A 20,174-nucleotide genomic window follows, 5' to 3' on the forward strand; every position below is an offset into this window, starting at 1 on the left:
CATCAGACAATTTGTCACAATTCTTCAGATCAATATGCAGATTTGCATTACTGCAAGAGACACTCAGCAAGGCAACCATCCTGTACAGTTCAAATCATGGAAAGAAATGGGGAAAACAAGTCAGTGTTTCACATGTAAAGCTTGCAACTTAATAATCCATGACTATAGAGACATTTTTCATTTCAATATGGTAAATATTGAAGAAGCTGTATGATCTAGACATTTTCATTACAAAATAAATATTAATGAAGTGAGTGAATATTACAAACAATTTTCTAAAGAAAATCTGAAAATCTGGTTTGTACTCTGAACATTACTGAACAGAAACAGAACCTTTATCATCCATGGAATTTTCCATTAAACAAAACGTGCTTAATAGAGGAAGAAAAGGTTCTTTAGATTTTTTTTAATGTTTAAAGAACTGTTCACTTAAAGGTTCTTCAGGGAACCGTATATGGTTCTTCTGTGGTACTGCTGCAAACCCACCGTTTTGGAAAATTCACATTCCAGGAGATAAATATAATGTTATTGGAGTCGCTTCAACCCATGGACAAAAAAACAACCCGCGGCAGCAGTGTTAAAATAGCCCAATTCCATGGGAAAACCGCAGACTTGGCAACACTGCATGTACCATGTACTATGGTATTGTTATACAGGGATGAAGTGATCATTGACCTGAGGTAATAGCCTGTTACTGAAGTAGACAGCTCACAAAATCTTCCATAATTCTCTACTTTTTGGCTTTGAAGGGCTCCAAAGTTCCAGAACCAAGGTGACCTGTGCTGGAGTCTTAACATGTGGTCGTTATCTGAATTTATCTCCTGTCATTAAAAGATTGGGAGAGCGTACTGAATATATTTATGCATTCACATAAGCCTGATTTATTAGTCTGCCTTCCTTTTCTCTTTCTCCCATTCTCCCTCTCAGGATATGGATCACCTCTTTCTATAAACAATTGTTCTATAGCAATTATCCATCATGTCAGAGGATGAACTTCAAACACTGTCAGCAAGCTACAGGTAACGAAACAGAGTGTGGCATAAGTAATGACTGAAGATCAAAGCAAGCATATAATTCATGGAGCATGCATTTTAGTCTGGGGTACTATAATGCTAAAGTTGCATAATGCTAAAATAATATATTTTTTATATTTTTGTCCCTATATAGCCTTGCAAACATTTAAACTCACATTATAGTAATGCTAGATATCCGCCATTTTAAATATCCATTTGAAAATGCAAATGTTTGTTTCTGTACCTTGTTGAAACACTTTCCAGTATCTGCAGGTGGCCTGTTGTAGGTCACCATAGTGACTGAAGTGTGTTAATGGCTTGTGGAGAAGAAAGTGGAGTGGATTTAGATGAAGCTCTCCATATGCGGTCAATCAATCTGTAATCCAGCAAAAGTGGCTGTGAGAACAATTAATCAAGTTCCTGTGAGGTGGCATATGGTGGGTGAGGGCAACATGTGCAAGAAAACTGTATTTTTCTGTTTTCTTTCTTCTCAGCATAATGCATTGTGTGCACCTCTCAGAGGGAGGGAAACGCCAAGCATGTAAGTGTGTATAGTTCAGTGTGTAGTGTGGGCTCTGGTGACAGCTCACCCTCTCTCTGGGTCTCTGAATTACTCCTCAGGTTCCCTCTGCCTGCCTAATGATGTGAGTTTACAGCCCATTGGCTCCCATCTCTGCATGCAGCACATAATCTCTTTGTAGAGATGATAATTATGGCTTCACAGAGCTCGGAGGGCCTTTCTGAAGCAGTGCCTTGCTGTCTGGGATGGAGGTAATGAGAGCCGCAGAAGTGAGTTAATCCATCCTGAGGACTCGCTGCCCTGTGTTTGGTGTGTTTGAGGCCACAAGCAGCTTTGAAATCAGGTAATAAGATACAAAACAACACAAATTGCATATAATATGTATACTTCGCTAACTGGAAATGCACTGTTGAGAGATTCTTACAGTTCAGCTGAGGTATTACGCAGAACCACCTCCACCATGGATGTGATCGTTGGCACAATAGCTCATCAACATCATCATAATTACAAACCCAATCAACACCAAACTGCAGATTTTAATGATCCACCACATCATTTATAAAAGAGTCATAATCATAATCATCAATCAATATAAATGCTAATATTAACATTCCTACTCTCTGTGTTAGTTGTAAAGGAACTGGGGCTGTAGAGTTAAAAAGCCGCTGGATATGACAGTATAGGGGGCAAAGAAGTGTGAAAGGGTCATATGGTAAATTGTAGAAGGAGCATTTTGTTTCAAGCAGTAACAATTACATGGAGAGGATGAGACTGGACATTATTCTCCTCCAAGGGGTAAAGGTTTTGCCCTGTAAGAATAAGCAAGCCGTCATGATTTAAATGTATCTTACATGACTACATTACACCTCACAAGGGGCATATATAATAATCACAACCATACAAGAAGCTGTTTTCATAGTACATAAGCAAGAAGCCAAGTTCTGTCATGCTTCAGACTCTTAATGTAGAAATTCTTCTGCCTTATATCTCTGTGGATGGCCAGAATGTTGTTTCTCAATTATGGATGAAATTGTTCATATGATGTTTACCATTGTAATTTATAAAACAAATTATAGAGCTTGAAGCAAATAAACTGTGAAGTCAAAGCATTGCAGAATATGATGGAACTCCATTCTGAGAGACCCCAGGGTAGAAAATGAAAGTGAAGTAACGTATGGCCAAGTATGGTGAGTGACCCATACTCAGAATTTGTGCTCTGCATGTAACCCATCCAAGTGAACACACACACACACACACACACACACACTGTGAACACACACTCAGAGAATTGGGCAGCCATATCCTGCAGAACCCGGGGAGCAGTTGGGACCTGAGACGCAAACCTGCAACCTTCAGGTTACAAGTCTGACTTTCATAAACATATCATTCATATTTTCCAAAAAGCACTTTAAACATAGAGATCATTGGTGACAACAGTAGTTTATAAAATCTACTTAGGCTTTTGGGAAATGAAGCCCAAAGTGGTTTCATAACTGAATCAACTGATTGAAAAGATTGGACTCAAAAGTATGATTCAGTCAAGAATTTGAATCTCTCATAAACTCACAAATAAGAGCTACAGTGTCAGATGTATAGATGTCAGGAGTCTTGGGGTACATTTACGTATGGTTCTGCAACATATTACAAGGCGAGGCACCGAAAGGACCCAGTAAAATCTTCCAGCTGGCACAGGGTATGATTCTAAAATGCTTCTGAATTTTTAATCAAATGTTAACATGGTTTTTAAAGTGCTTTCTGAGTGTTTCTATTTAGTCTCATTTGCGGTTTTGCACATGCTTTCACAGAAAACTGTTTATGTATAAATAGAGTATATGAAATTGCAGTGTCATCATTACATAATCACTGGGCAAACTTGCAGCCTCATTTACATACAGAGTAATATGTGATTTAACCATTATGCAACATAATTCAATATATAATAACAGTGGCTTTGAGGTTTGAATAAATAATGCTGGATGTATTTGGTGGATGTGTTTGGGGTCGGTGGTGGGCATTTAGCTATTTGTTGCTTTCTGCATTATAATATCTGAAGAAAACTAATAAGAAAAGCATTTTGGAAATGAATGCAAAAATGTCCCTTCGCTTAAGATTAGTGATGCATGATTTAAGAGGAAAAGAGCCTTTAAATATCCAATTTGTGTTTATGAGATTATGTTATGATCTACTGACTCATTTGCAGTAATAGTGCCAGTGTTTTAAGAACATAATTTTCTGTTCAATGCATTTTACCCTTTTTTATTTTAGTCCCAACATTTGGCCTTGTTTTGATTAAACACATTAGCTCTCCTGTACACTTTTCATGCAGTAAATTAGCATGAAGTGGACATTTTATTGAGTTCCTCAAAGAATGTATCCGCTCTGTTTTTGGGTAGGCTTTGAACCAAATTAACTTAAAAATCTGCAATAATCTTTGCCTGAATTTCTTTATTAACCATTGAAAAAGTACATAAAAGAAACAAAAGTATAAACTATTCAGAAGATATTTCATTGAAAGTGATTGTACACTTGCATTTTTATGGGATTTTTAAATTGTCAGTAGCTATACAGGCCTGGAAATCAAAATGATAAAATTCCTTCATTATTCCCAGGATTTCAATGACCATGGGAACCCTGATAGAGAACATGACATTATAAAGCATGGCCGATCACAAAGCATGCTGTGCTTCTAGTTGACAATGTAATCAGTCCGTATGAATGGGGATGAAAGTTGGACTCTCCGTTTAATCGATTCTGAGGAAATAAAATTCTCTCAGGCAGGAACTTCTAACATTCCCTGACAGAAGCATGAATACAAACTAAGCACACAGATTGTCATCAGAGAATGCAGACTTGCACAAGTCTAACATTTCGCTTAATGTTACATGAGCAATTTTGCATCTGTAATAGAAGTAATGAGGTTCATAAATTAAACTTTATGTTGACAGTCTCACTGTATTGTACATAATTTCAGGTGAACATTATTAACAGAAGCATGTCTTGTTCTTGCAGAAATTGAGCAGGCATTCCCTCTGTTATTGGGGAATGGACAATCTTTCACTGTTAAATTAGCTCAGTCGCTTTTGAATTGATCTGACCATAGCTTAATTGATCTGACTACTAAAAATCTCTCCGCAGGACAGTATGACCCAACATTAGTATTCTCAATTGATTTTGCAATGTGAAGCCCACATTTGCAATCCCAAGTCCCTTCTACTATCTAAATGACTTCTAATGCAATGCAGTTTTTTTAGAAGCTTCTTTAAAGGTTTAACTCGCCAAGCTACTCATTATTTAAAGGAATAGTTCAGCCAAAAATGAAAATTGGGTCATCATTTACTCACTCTCAAGTAGTTTCAAACCTGTATGAGTTTCATTTTTCTGCTGAGCACAAAAGAAAATATTTTGAAGAATGTTGGTAACCAAACTTCCATAGTATGTAAAAAAACTAAACAAAGAATTACAAAAATAAATATGGAAGTCAATGACTACCGTCAACTGATGACAGAATTTTTATTTTTAAACTACAGTACAGCTAGTGGAGAGCACTAAATCCGAGTATGGGTTACCGTACTTGACCACGTCATGTCACTGAGACTGGATGTACCCATAACAAGGAAGAAAGATCTGCCTCTACTTTTCATTTCTACCATTTCATCACAACTTTGAAAGTGCAGTACAGAATCCTGGGTTCTCTATTGCCATCTGTGGTTGAAAAATAAAACCGAGCAATCCTCCGTAATGTACTTTCAAAAAAACAGATTCAAACAGATTTGATTCAAACCAATTATACCAATACTTCCTGGAAAAGTGACACTGTTCTGAAAACAACTCTTTTCAGTAACTGCTGGCAACTGAAAGAAAGCAGTTTAATTAGTTGGTTGCCAACACTGGTGCAATATTTCTATTCTGTAATAATATTATTCAAAAGTAAGTGTAAAATTTGTTTTAGCACAGAAAAAAAAAGAAGAAATAAAAACACGGTGGATTTACCTGCTAAGCAAACCGTGGTATATGTGGATTTGCATAACCATAATCCTTCACACGTTTCAACTTTCACCAAGTAGGTCAACTATGTTCCCTTGAAAAGCAATCAGATTAATTCACCATTGCATGCTCTGCATCAGAACTACAGATTCTGATTAAGGAAATTTCACATTGCTCTTCTGGGCCGAGACCCACCATTGCTATTGATATTCCAGGCAGCGTCTCCTTCCTTCTGTTACATAGCCGATATACCCTAGACCTCTCAGTTTAAATTACAGCCCAATAATATCTCACTGCAGTGGGGGCTGTGGCAGACAGAACGGAGTGTGTTCTGTCTCATTGATCTTATACATAGCTGAGTCATTGGCTCCATGCTTAAACACATTGCCATGGGAAGTCACAGCTGGATGTGTCGATGGCGCAGAGTACATTTATCTGGTTTTAAGGATGTAGAAATATTTTTTTTGTGTAAAGCAACACTACATAGCAAATCAAAAAATGTAGGTGCTCTCTAAAGCAATCCGATTTCAGCAGGTGGAGCAGGATATTGTAGATAAAGTCTCAATGTCTTCACATTTCCCAGAAGACACAGACTTTCATTGCAAGAAGTCATACTGTAAGTTCTCACCTTTTTTTTTTTTTACCAGACCCTTATTAAATCTAAAACGATCTGTTACATTTTCTCTTTTAAGATCAGTCAATCATATACCTTTGCTCTTTAGATTCCCTACATTTTTTGAAGTAATTACAGGCCTTGGTCTCTACAGAGAAATTCTCTGTCCTTTAATATTTCAGTGTCCATTCATATTTCATGCCACGGCAGACCTGCTGGTGTCTCTGTGTACATTTGGATAAACTAAACAGGTGAAAGAGTAAACTGGCATGCCAAAGACAAAGATCAAAGCCAGCGCCTCAGGGTAGTTTGTTCTAGAATTCATCTGTTAACATCATGTTTCTCTGATGCTTTTTTTCTCCTTGCTTGATCGCCCTGAAAGTCCTGAATGGAGTGGGGAGGCTGATGAGAATCATCTTTGAAGGGCGTTTTCATTGTATGCTTTCATTTGAGTTACAATCTGACTGTTTAAGGGGACATAAAAGAGACGGCTATTGGGAACCTCAACAAACATTATTGCAGTCAAGTCTGGCCTACAGAGGCTGGACTAATGTGTTAAACTTGTTAAAGTGGAAGAAAATATGAACATAAATATTCATGCATATTTATTCATAGTTATCATAGTTACCGTTTTTAAAAGCAAGGAGAAAACATTTCCCATTAACTGTTGCTTATAACCAGAATAAGCTATTACAAATTAGCATAAAATCAATATATTTCTATGTTTGGCCAATGACATTTTTGTACAGTAAACAATTTGGTGTTCCCCATTTGACATCCGATGTAAAACCACATGGCCTTAACCATTACTGCTGCTGAACTTCATTGGCTGTCAACAGCAGCGCGCCACGCGCGTCCCTCTGCCTCTGTGACGCCGTCAAGCAAGCAGCGCGCGAGCTGCAGAGCTGTAAACCCGCTGTCAAACAGTGCGGACAAGCACGAGAGAGATCCGCACGGATCCGAACAGCTGCAGCTCCCTGTCACACAAGTTGTGTTGGAGACTCAAAGCCGAAACGTTACAGGGGAGATCATTCCGCCCGGCTGTATGAGAGCAGAACCGCCGCCAAACGCGTAGAGGATTTGTACCTGTTTCTGCGCGCGCTGCGCACGTGGAAATGTTGCGATGGCATGCACGAGGAGAACCAAAACTTTGGTGTCCACGTGCGTGATTTTAAGCGGCATGACCAATATTTTGTGTCTGCTCTACGTCGGATGGATCACCAATTATGTGTCTAATAACGGCAACGTCAAAGTTGCAGGAAGGACGCGCGAGAAAAAGTTTGATGATGACAACAGAGGGGAAACGCTTAAGATTATAGAGAGACTGGACAGGCTGGAGAGTGTTGTTAACCAGCACATACAAGGTAATGATGTTTTGACATGACAGCATGATTTATATTAATTGCATGTTCTCGTTTTACAGTTGCTGTATATCACACTCCTACTTGCAGCAGATACGAAGATCAATACTGGTTTAAAGGGGCTTTGCACTTCAGATGCTGATGTTAAAGAGCCTCTTTTTATAGCTCTGTTTATATTTATACATAAAGATGAATTGAAGACCAATCATAATGTTACAGCACCTCTGTCTGTCTGGACTGTATTCAGCTACGAACAGATTTCTATGTTCAGATGGTGCAGTGTAAACTCAGGTTTATTGAAGCTAAAATGGGGGCATAAATTTAGCACTTGGCAAAGACCTTGCATAAACATCAGTCCCTTGGCCTGTGTCATCATATTGCTTTGCAGGACTCAAACAGGACAGCTGGGAGTGATGATGATAACCTGCAAGAGTTTGAACAGCTTCTGATCCTGGATGATTAATCATCATTAGTGTACTGTTGATGTCAATCTGTTTCAGTGGTGTTAAAAAATATGGCCTTGGAATGAAATAAGGGGGTGCTGTCTTCAAAATAACCCCCCATTTATGCCCTAACAGGCTTTGTGTGAGGAATTGTATTTCTGCAAAGGATTGATGCATGCGTTAATCTTGTTGAGAAGCATTTGGATGGATTTATGGGATATGTTGGCCTGTACCATAAGTACAGCTCCTGTGCTGAGCTCAAGGTCTTAAAGCTTGCTTTTTGCTCAGTGCAGTCATAGTGAAGCCATAAATGTCAATCAAAATATACCCAGTACACATACACAATGAGGCACTTAAGCAATCGAGTGTATCATGCTACATTATATACTGTTTCAAAAAAAGATTTCACATAGTGATGCCTTCCTAACTTGAAATGTCTTTTCTTTTTTTTCTTTTTTCTTTTCTTTTTTCTTGTATATACCATACAGAGAAAAATCACAGCCATTTGTTTGATTTTACCAAGCAAGTGTAAATATTGTGGCTTTTTTCATGCTGTTAAAACATTGTGCTATTTGTTTGAGCTTTCTGAATGGTCTGACAACAGTAGTTTTGGCTCAGCCAATAGCATGAGTTTGGGGTGGGACTACTGTTTGGCTGACCAATGGAAGAGGGAGGGAATAATCCGAGAAACCTGTTTGAAAACAGCTATTGTTTTTGCATTTCCATTTGAAGACTCACTATTTTATTGTGCAGCAATATTCAAAAACAAGTATTACCTTTCTGAGGGAAAATTGAGAGAAATTTGTTTTCAGACTTTTTTATTTACTGAAACTGAAAGTATTGATATATTAAATTAGTCACAGTTCATTTTGAGATTTCAGAAGATTGAAGAACTGCCTGTTCTTCTGTAAAAAGCACTTATTGAGGGGAAAGATACATTTTATTTAAGTTTACATCTCTATTTAATGTGCTCTTTAGTATTTTATTTAGATTGTCAAACTGTTTAGACTTACTCTAGTTTCCCAAACTGGGGTTTGTGTATTGAAGAAAAGCTAATTATTAATTAACATTCAAATACATAAATTCTATTAAAAAATCTATCAAAATAAAACACTTGATAGAATATTTTATTAGTTTACTTACTTTGGGAAGTGAAAGTACACCTTTCATATAGGTATTCAAAACCCAGATTCACATATAAACTGCTCCTCTGTTTCAGAAGATAAGTCAAAGACATCAGTGAAAGAAATAATCAAGGCTCCTCTGATTTGCTTGTAGTCTCCTTCAGTTTTACGATAACTGAGTCTGTGGCTCCTGACAGAGAGTCTCATTTCTTCAAAATCCATTAAGAGTGAAGAGTCCGGTTTTCATGCCCATCTGAACTGTCTGATTACATTGTAATTGGCAGAGACTGAGACCGGAGATCCAGTTTTGCATTGACACGAGCAACAGTGTTACAGAGGGAAATAAATTTAGCTTGTTCTTCCCTTGTAACCCAGTTTCAATTAGCAAATGTGAACTTTGGTTAGCGGAAGGTCACTGTGGAAATGCCATCTTTATTGTGCTTTGCTTGTGATGTCTAGGGATGGTGTTGTGCCATTTTAAATGTGGAGGAGTGTAAGATGCTGGAGAGGAAGCAAGGAAAACAAGTCTATTTCTTTGTAGTATATATGTAGCACATAAAATAAGTTTGAAGTTAAGTTAGCAGAGCGTTCCTTCTTTTAAAGGGATAGTTCACCCAAAATTAAAATTCTGCCACCTCACCCTCATGTCGTTCCAGACAGTTATTTTTTTCCACAGTAAAAAAAAAAAGAAAATTCCTGGTTTTTCCTTTCCCTATTGTGAAATATATACAATTGAAATGGTTTATTGAACACAAAAAAAAGTACTTGGTCTTGATTTTGTCCATTAGGAATGGTTTGGAATGTTGAATGTGAATTTAAAACAAATAATGATGTGCAAAGATAAATGTGCATTAATAATAAACTTTGCTATATTCTATAAATAAGATCTGAACCTTCGCATAGACAGCCCCCCTTAGTTTCTGTTGCTATGTCCGACAAGCCATGGTGCTCTCACGCCATACATCATGTTCTCACACATTGAAAAATACTTTGCTTAGCAAAATGGAAACAACATGCCAACAGACAAGATAGAGCAGGTTACTTTTGGTATAAAACAGTCTCAGCTTTCAAATTTGGTCATTTCTTAAAAAGAAATGTAAACAATAAATACCGTTGTGAGGCTCTTTTAATGTGGCATGACAGATCACTGTAGCACCTCAGTTAAAGCAGCAAGTGAACTGATCATCTCTTCCTCTTTACTAGTTATAAGACAAAATAACCACGAATGAATGTTAGAAGCTATCTTGTTTCATCTGCAGAAAGATGTCAGTAGTACACGCCATTTTTCAAGTTCAAGTCCACCAGTGTTAATCTAGTCTCCTATCTGGTTTGTTTGTCAGACAAAATGGTAGATTCGGTGTTATAACTGGTCAGATCACCTGTCAATCAAACTCCTGGCGAAGGGTCAGTTGTCAGTTTTGATTTCATGGTAACTTTAATACCCTAAGGTACCCAAGAGTATCAGCAAAAAAGTACATTGTAGCTTGCTTATCATTTTTAAAAGTACTCTGGAGGCAGAACAACTTGATATTAGAGGTTTTGACATTGCCTGCAGCATCCTGCACTTTGCACTCCAGGCCAGATCTTGGAAATGTCCTGTAATTCTTCTGCATTTAAGTGGCGGTTGACTGGGCTGCCTTTGTATTAGAATCACCCAAATGGATTTTGTATATATACAGTATTTAGATTTTAAGAGTAAATAGTGAAAAGTTAGTAACTTTATTTAAATTAGACATTTTAGAGATTGCACATTCACATCGGCTTGACCAATCTGAAATAAACACTTTTTAATGTTATTTAAGCATTTATGGGTAGCTTCATTTTACATGGTATTCAAATGGGAGTGTTGTGTTTTAGAGATTTCAGTATTACCTGACCTAAAAAGCTGCCCAGAGGCCTTTCATATGTGGCTGCCAAATGAACTGACTTCCCTTCAACGGGCTTTTGCTATGGCATTATAAAAACATTGTTCTGTTTGTTTGAATTCCTCAAACAGCCTGACAACAGCAACATTGACTCAGCCAATTGTGTGAGATAAAGGCAGGGCTATTTGTGAGGATGACTAATAACATGCTAGGAGATGATCCAAGTTGTGCTTTTTAATTCTTCATTTTTTTAAAAATGTAGTACAGATCAATTTTACACATTTTTAACACATTAAAATCCATTACACAGATTTTCTCCTTTAAAAAAGTGCTTTTACATGCTTCCCTCCTTTTTGAAGCCTTCGATAGCACGGCCCCTTACTGGATTCAGTGTATAGAGCGTACAGTGGAGTCTTGTATTCACATGCCTATGGGTGATTGCTGTGCGGAGTTTTCTGTACATCTAAAGAGAACAGCAGTGTTGTACCGAGGGAGAATAACTCACAGGTTCTCTTCCTGTTTCACACAGCTATGCACTGGAGATCAGCAGGATGCCTGAGTGCTATAAAAATCCAGCCTTTGTACTATTATCTTTTCTTTTCCATGCCCTGTTCACAAGTTCATAAGTTCATGAGTCACACTTTTGAGCTGAGTGTTACCCTGATAATTTTTGGACTGTCTGTCTCATTACGGTGCGCCTGCCTGACAATAAACGCTGGATGTTTTTGTGCGCACACCCTACAGGCATGTGTTGCTCTTTTGTACCGCCTCTGTTAAATTCCACCCAAGATTGCTATCATTATCAAAGGTGTTTTTGTCCACGGTTCTCTCATTATAGGATAGGATTCACAAGGGCTCGTTTTAACGTCACGCTTCACTTGCTGATGGGAAATGAAGGAGAAACGCCAGAGGGCAAGAGTAGACTGGGAGGCGGATATATAACATGGAGGTCACAATGCACATTTGGAAGTTGCTTCTTCAGTCTGTGATTTTTCTCAAACTGTCTTAATTGGGATTTAAAATGTGTTGTAGTTAATTAAAGGTGGGTAATTGCTTAGACACTCATCAGATTTTGCTAATTAAATGAGCTGTCTCTGCGGTGGCAAGGCATGCTAAATCTAGACAGTTAAAATGAAGTAGTACCAGCAGTTTATTTACTGCAGTCTTTCTATGAAGAAACCTTTTTTTTTTTATAAGGCTAAGCCCTATACAGGGGAAGCAGTAACTGAAATGTAAACACACCCTATCACTGTAAAAATAGATTTTTCAAAGTTGTAAATAAGATTATTGGAGTGCATAATAAAACTTTTTATTTTTTATTTATTTTTCAAAAAAATTGTATTCATTTTCGCAGTTCCGTGACAATGTTGTTATCTATACACAAAACTTTCAAAAGGTAAAATTATTAAATTTCTAATAAGTTGTCGCATCCTCCATTATCTTATTGTAAACAATTCATCCATTCCAATTGTCTAATAAAAAAAAAACTGTTTTTATCAAAATGTCATAACACAATCTTCCAGTGAAACAACGATGAATTGAACCAAGTCCCACCCGACATTTCTTTTTCCATAATCTGTTATTGTGATGTACAATATGTCAGAATACAGAAGAAAAGCTCTGTCTTTACTTCCAATGCATTGTGACTTTAAAAGGGGGGTGAAATGCTATTTCATGCATACTGAGTTTTTTACACTGTTAGTGTAACACGCTGCACAAAGAAGTGTGTTTTTGGTTGCCAGGGCAAGACAACCCTGCACAGATTACCAAAAAAAAACCAGCATTAAGGGACCAGTGGATGGAGTTTATTTTTACAGAGCATCAACGGAGTTGTGCAAGTGTTTGTGTTTGTTCCCTGCATTTCGAAGATGCTTGTTTTACAAACAAGGCCCAGTTTGACGCCTTGTTCTTTAGCTCCGCCCACAGGTCACGCCTCCAGCCGGTCGTGTTTTTCCGGGAAAAATCGATACAGACTATCTTTCTCTTATGAATATAATAAAACTAAAGACTTTTTGGAGTTATGAAGGATGCAGTACTACTCTATAGGTACTCAAGATTAACGAGCATTTCACAACCCCTTTAAGCCAAACATTATTTTCATGTTATGGTGGATTGCATTATGCATTATTCATTCAACAGACAATTTTATCCAATGCGATAAGGCTGATATTATAATTTTAAAATGCATACAAGTGAGTTTAAGCATTACAGTTATAATGTACAGTAAGAAAAATTGATTTTTGAGAGATTTGCTAAAGGTTAAAATTTAAGTGTTAGTCAATTAGTATTTTAAAGATGAGCTTTAAAAAGAGTGGTAAATGATGGCAAATGTAATCTAAATGTAAAATATTAAGTGTACAAAAGAAATAAACATGCACAATGAAATATACAATACTGATCAATAAATTACAATTAATCCAGCATTTTGATATTTTATTAGATTTAAAGCAACACTAAATGCAATATTTACAGTAATTTCCCAAAGCAACATATTTGGAGCTGAAGTTTGCTCGACAGGAAGCTGAGCCTGCAAAATGCCCAAAAGTGGTGTTTGGTGTCAGGATTAGGGTTAAAATTAAAATCTGGGAGAAAGTTTTATATGATTTAAGCTCCTGTATGCGTGTGTCATCATGAGGTCAGCTCCTGATAGACACTTTCTCCCCCTCTGTCATTGGGCTCCACTTAGGGTGCATCCAGCTGCACTGATTTATCAGCCCGTCTCACTGATGTCTGTCGTCCGGAGAGCAGCCCGTAATCAAGCGCAAGCTTCGGTAATCCTCAGAGCTTGAAACGTTTTCAGCTTTATTGCGCCGTCCAGTCAGACACGTTCAGAGGAAGGAGGTTGGGATGAATGACAGCATAATTTGTATTGTTTTGATTGATTCTGCTGAAATCTGACAACAGATGGTGATACAAACATATAGTGAGGTCACTTGTCTGATTCAGTCCGATGTTTTCTGTTTGATTCAAACTGATTCATTAGAAAGAATAACCTTGAGTGATTCATTCACACATTAGATGGCACTTAGACCTGTATATTCGTAGTTGTGTGCCAAGTAAACAGTCGCCTGGTGCTTCTCCTGAATAGCGATGCAGGAAACACTCACTGAGCCAATGACCCAAGGTTAAAAAAGGAGTCAATTGCCCTTGACTAACCGAGCGAGACCAAAATAGTGTGTGCGGTTGAGATGTCCTTGCTTCAATGAGTGACATCCCTTGAATATTCCTGAGAACCTGTAGCATGTTAAATCTCAATTGAGGCTGGCTATTGCTTGCACAATCAAATAAAATTAATTCACTCTAGGTAACTGATAATTATAAGAAAAGAGTCATTATGCTAAAAATTTTGAAAACCAGTGCTGCGACTGGCCGTTTGAATCGAGTATTTTTAATAACAACATTAGTTATTATATTATACCTGTTATTATAATAACATTTTACACTCAAAATGTTTCAGTATATTCTGTTCATATTAATTAACTTTTTATTAAAATAGCTAAAGTGCAGCAGTGGCTGTCATATCTGAGGTTCGAGAGGTTCCTTGCTCTCCTGTTCTCTCTGGCCTATGCTGTAAAAGCCATAAATAAAATATAAAAACGGCATAAAATTTGTGTCCATTTCCTTCCATGAAATATGAAGGCTACAATGTTTGGTTGGATTGGATTGGACTGGAATCTTACATTATTTTGGTATATGCTTTGAGATATTATTTAAGTACATAATAAAAAAGGGCAAACATTTGCAATACTAGCAAATGAACCTTAACTAAAACAATGAAAGAGCCTTCAGGTCCGTCACAGAGCAGAAAACAAACTGTGGCGACTGTCTGTCATAGCTGGACATCTCACACACTGACCCGTGAGGATTTCATGCAGACCGGACCGAGGCTCGCCCGGCAGGCACCCCTGAGGGACTCGATTCAAATGTCTCTCTGTGACTTTATTAACCTTTGCACTGGTTAGAGAGTGCAAGAGTGTATCGCCCACAGCAGGGAGCTGCATCTTAAATCTCTAATCACATATGCGCCACACAGCATCCTGACGATTGTGTGCATCAGGACAATAATGCCTCCTGAACAGAAGCAGAAAACAGATCAGTGGAACAGTCTCTTGTTATCATGCTGCGAAAGCTAGAGAGCCATTGTGTTTGATGCATAAAGAAAAGTTGTAATGGCATGTCATTTGCAAACATAAAAATAGTTGTCATGTTTGTACAGTATATGGCGATTTCACAGCTTCAGATTTGTCCCAGTCGGATTATAGATGGGAACTACCCACCGTATGAATTTAATTTGAACTCAACTATCAAACCACATCCTGCATTCAATTTTAAAGGACTTGTGACTTATTCAGTTTGATAAATTCATCTTTTTGATTGTTATTATAGGTTAGTGGACAAGTGTATGAATCTAAATATACATTTTCATGTATTAAATATGACTCTTGCTCAACAAATGTTCCTCCTTATTAGCTAGCAAGCTATTTCATAAAGTGGTGGGGACAAAATAAGCCACAATAAAAGTGCTGTAAATGAAATGCATTTGAGTTCTGATCAGTTGTATGTGTCATGTTTTGACTGGACAATTTATTATAAGCCAGTATTTGGTAGACTCTTTGTAAACATGGCCCCTAGGAATGATTTTTCTGTCAAATTTTGCTCTCTGATCTTGCATTTATGTAACACGTTTTTATTTAAATAAATAAGTAGCTCTGCAGAAGCACAGATGGTGGAGTTGTGATTGGTTTTATTTCTTTATTTTTTTTTAGTGTAATGTGCTGGGCTCACTGTGCATTAGGCCACCTGTTAATGAACTGACATGACGGAGGGAGAGCATGTAATTGATGTCTTATTTCAGTCTCACTTAAAAAAATGAATAAAATCAAGTCGCTCCATGATTCCAAGTAATCATAGGACACAGTACTGGAGAAAAAAATGATCTATGTATGTACTGTAAACATATACTGTAAATATAAATGTTTTGATTATGCATTTAATAACATTTTTAACCAATTTACAGTCCTAATAATTTTATGAGAATATTAAACCTTAAGACTATTTAAGAAAATTAAATATCATATTATTATGATTCTCTTTGTGTGGTTTATTTTAGCATTTGTTTGCCTTTGAATGCACCATGTGTTTTCTGCTTCCTTATTTGAAGGTCACAAAAGTGATTTCTAAAGGATCTTGACTGTGATTTAAGTGCTTTTTTGTTTGTCAGAAGTGGCAGGATGAGGCTATAATGATGATCTTTTGTACAGGATTGTGTTTTGCATGTAGAAATTACAGGTAATGAGCTGTAACGTTTGATTTATGAGGCCAAAGCAATTCATTTTGCAAGGAAATCAACAAAAGTGCCTTTTTCTTGTTAGAAAACACACACACACACACACACACACATACTCTTGCCTTTACGTAAAGCCTGTTACTAGTTCAGATGCAGATTTCCGAATTGGAGCCCACACATAATAATGCATTATATCACCTGAGGGACATTCACTGCCATGTATCCTGCTGCTAATTGTGTTCTGATGATAAGCGTGACCGTCCGGGGCTGCCCATGCACTTGTGTGCACAATCACATAAACATTCAGTGGCATGGAACATCCTGCCGACTTCTAGGTCACCTGCTAATGCAGTTACTAGCACAGCCCACGGCCGTCCAAGCGAACAAAGGCCGTGCATTAACCAGCTCGATTTCAAAGCAAGTCCTCGGTTTCTTTGTGCATCTTTGTTGTTGTCTTTTAAATTTGTACAGTTTTAATACAAGTCTGAGAATGTTTTCAGCGTGACAGGAAATCTAATAGAAAGAAAATAAACTTTTGTTGCCTTTTGTAAAACTGGTGTCGAGGACAGAGGACTGCTAACACGATTGTTTTGTTTATTTCAAGGTTCAGTTAGATTATTATTAGTGGTAGTATTATTAGTGTTATTAATAAGTATTACTAACATCAATTATAATTATTATTACTATAATGAACTTCATGACTCTTTGAGTTTAGTTTTTAGACTTAAAAAAAAATCCTAGTCTTATTTGCTTTGTGGAACATATACAAAGAAATTCTCTTATGAACATTTAGTCTTATGTCATTTAGTCTTACAACCTTGAGCATTTGAAAACTACAATTCTGCATAGCATTCATTCCTTTTAGCACTCTGCTTTATTCATTTGAATAATTCACTGCTCAATGTCATGGATTAATAGCAAGACATATTAAAAAAATCGCCCAAAGAAATTGTCTTTTTGCTATAGAGAAAGAATAATTGTCCGTGACAGGGTGTGGAATCCATTCAGAATAGCAGACTTCCCTACAGTGTCTTAACGTCCTGTTAAGATTATTACGTTTATTCACAAGCTCTGTGAATTGGTGAGGAAATGTTTAGATAGATGGTCATCTATCTGTGTGGTGCATATCATGGCCTGCATTTACCAACAGGCTCACCAAATTATTACCAACAATAACTTTTAAAGTAATTTCTGCTTCATGCGTAATTGGCTGTATTCCATTTAAGTGAAAAACCTCTGGGAAGAAAGAACATTTCAAATACGTACATTTACATAGTGTTAACCTAGCAGCAGTTTGCCTGTAGCTAACGTGCCAAACTAGCATGAAGTGGTATTGTCAGTGACTCAAATGACTCACACTGTTTAAGTTACCCAGAAGAGCTGATAATTGTGAGACCTGCCTCCATTTCACACTCTGCAGGGTAGCATGGATTCCCAGCAGTGTGCTGTTTGGCAGCTTTCAGCTTGACTTTGAAGGGTTGCTAGCGCACTCCAGTTAGAGAGGCTAATGTACCTGATACTATAAACTAGCGTTTGTCACAGACAGTGTTAAATTTCTACAGTAATATACTGTAATGCATGAACATGTTTTGGCCCCCAATGCTGTTTTCACATTGTGGTTGTTACATTATTATGTTGAAAATTATGGCTAAAATTTTGTGCAGAACTATCAGATTTAGGAGTGCACATAAGTGGTGGTAAATAAGTTCAGACCGATCATTTGCGCACCAACATGGTTGACCACAGTTAATGCACAATCGCACAATTTTAGATCAACTAACTGTAATACTGTGTAAGATTTCCATTCAAATTAAAAGCATACATTATTCAGAGGTTTACAAAAGTTTCAGAGAAAATACACAAAACTGTGACATTTCATTCACTGACGCGCTTTACTTTGGCAGCATTCTTGCCGGCAACCCACCAAAATTAAAACTTTATATATAAAAGTGAAAATGTAAATTTGAAACTTATATTTTTTTAAGTAGACTATAAAATAATTGTATTTTATGTAAAAAAAATTCTCCTGTGGAGATCAAACAAAGAAATTCTGAAAAATGTGCTGATTAATTTTGCATGCAGTTACAATCAAACAAATCTGAAGCATTCAAACACCAAAAAAGGAGCATACAAATTATTTGAGAAACATACTGAAATTTAGGTCATTATTCACTAAAATCCTGAACCCCTGCTGCCACTGGATCACTGAGTCAGGTTAAATTCAACACAAGAATCAACACAAGACTGATATCTGAACGATTCATTTAGACTGATTCATTGAGAAGATCTGAATCCAAAGAATGATTCATTCATGATTCGCTCTTCTGTAACTGCAATGAATGTGTCAAGAAGAGCTTGTTTGGTGTTCCACTGAAGAAAGTAAGGCAAACTGGTTTGAAATGACACGAGGGTGAGTAAACAATGACAGAATTTCTCATTTTAAGTCTCTGTATAGTATCTGTGGTCTTGTTTTGTCAGACAATGACTGTAAATCATCACGGACTGATAGAATGGGGCTGTATGGATTATGACGCCTTGTTCTGTTATAGCTGTTTGTCACTGAATAAGGCTCACTCTGGTGTACATGTACGATTCATATTCATGTATTCATATTTTTTCAAACGTGTCTCTGTGAAGTCAGAAACCATTGCGTTATGGTTACATCAATGGAAACTCGAAGGCATCAGTCGCTTATAACATCTAAAACACTTCAGATTGGTGGAGATGGGATATTCATAGTAACATGCCAATTGAAACTGACTTTGTTGCCATCATGTAATGGTACATGACTTTCAAGTAGGGTACTTAGCATGCTCTAGGGTGTGATACATCCCACAGCAGATAATAAAAAATGTATTCATTATTTTGAGTTGCCAAGACATTCAGGACCTTTGACTGATCTATTAATTTATGCGTCATGTAGCTTCAGTTGGTATTTAATGTGTCTTAAAAAAGGCGATTGGATCTGTCGACTTAGATGTCATATCTGCTGTAATCTTGTGGGCCGGCAGGACATTTGAACCTAGCGGATGCTTACATAACAGCTCTTAATGAGAAGGGCAGCCAAAATTGCATTCATCACCAGTGAGTGGTTCACTCAGCAGCTTGGTCATTTCCACTGTTGTGAATATAACACCTATGTGCTCTCAACCGTTTTATGTGATCTGATTAGGCTTGACGTTTTGAGAGATAGGCATTTGGATTCAATTAATTAAAGGAGCTGGATGTCGGTACATTTGTTGTCAGTTATTTTCAGTGCCTCATTGGTGTAATGTATGTTCATTTCAATCTTCTGTCCATTATATTTGTAGAAGACATTTACTGCAACTTAGGTCTTCAACATGCTTGCTGCAGATGGAATTTTGTGGTAAAAAAAATTTGACAGAGTCAAAATATTACTAAAATAATTATGAGTCTGACTGGGTTTTTTTAAAATTGCATTTATGCCACATTTGAATGAAAATGATTTCATTTAACAAAGAAAATGCATTTTTTTTTCCTTCAAATGTTTGTTTCTTAAAAGTACTAAAATAAACTTGAATGGAAGCAATATGGAACTGGAATTTTTTAATTCTTTACCGTTCCCATCCCCACCTGTATTCATGTGCAATTGTTAGTTATTGAAACCCAATAAATGAATGCTAAACTTCCTAAATGTCTTATTCTACATCCGTCTCCTCTGATCGACGTGCTCAACGGTGGTCCATTTCCTGCCTCTCTCGTGGTCAGACAGATGGCCGGCCTGAACGGCGGATCACGTTTTTCCTCACTCTCTTCAGGACTTCAGGCTGAGCCAGGTCATCGAATCCAGCCTCACTTGCTCTCTGTGTCACCATCCCTGGAGGGCTGCAAAACACTCTCAGAGAAACTGAATAAAATATACCTCCTGACTTTGCCAGCAAGCTGTCCTTTTCCATAAGCTGCCCAGAGTGTGATGGTGGGGAAAGGAAATGTGTGCAGATGG

The 20,174-nt window shown here is 37.2% G+C and overlaps 1 protein-coding gene across 1 annotated transcript in view; it reads left to right on the top strand.

Annotated features, from left to right (window-relative positions):
• The first annotated feature begins 6,962 nt into the window (after positions 1 to 6,962).
• LOC113066735 (polypeptide N-acetylgalactosaminyltransferase 18-like) overlaps positions 6,963 to 20,174 on the top strand; it is a 37,660-nt gene continuing 24,448 nt past the window's right edge. Inside the window, exon 1 of the mRNA XM_026238731.1 lies at positions 6,963 to 7,494. Coding sequence (XP_026094516.1) covers positions 7,254 to 7,494 — 241 coding nt within the window. The 5' untranslated portion in view covers positions 6,963 to 7,253. The remainder of the gene's footprint in view (positions 7,495 to 20,174) is intronic.

Source organism: Carassius auratus, chromosome 50 (genome assembly GCF_003368295.1).
Source record: "Carassius auratus strain Wakin chromosome 50, ASM336829v1, whole genome shotgun sequence".
NCBI lineage: Eukaryota > Metazoa > Chordata > Actinopteri > Cypriniformes > Cyprinidae > Carassius > Carassius auratus.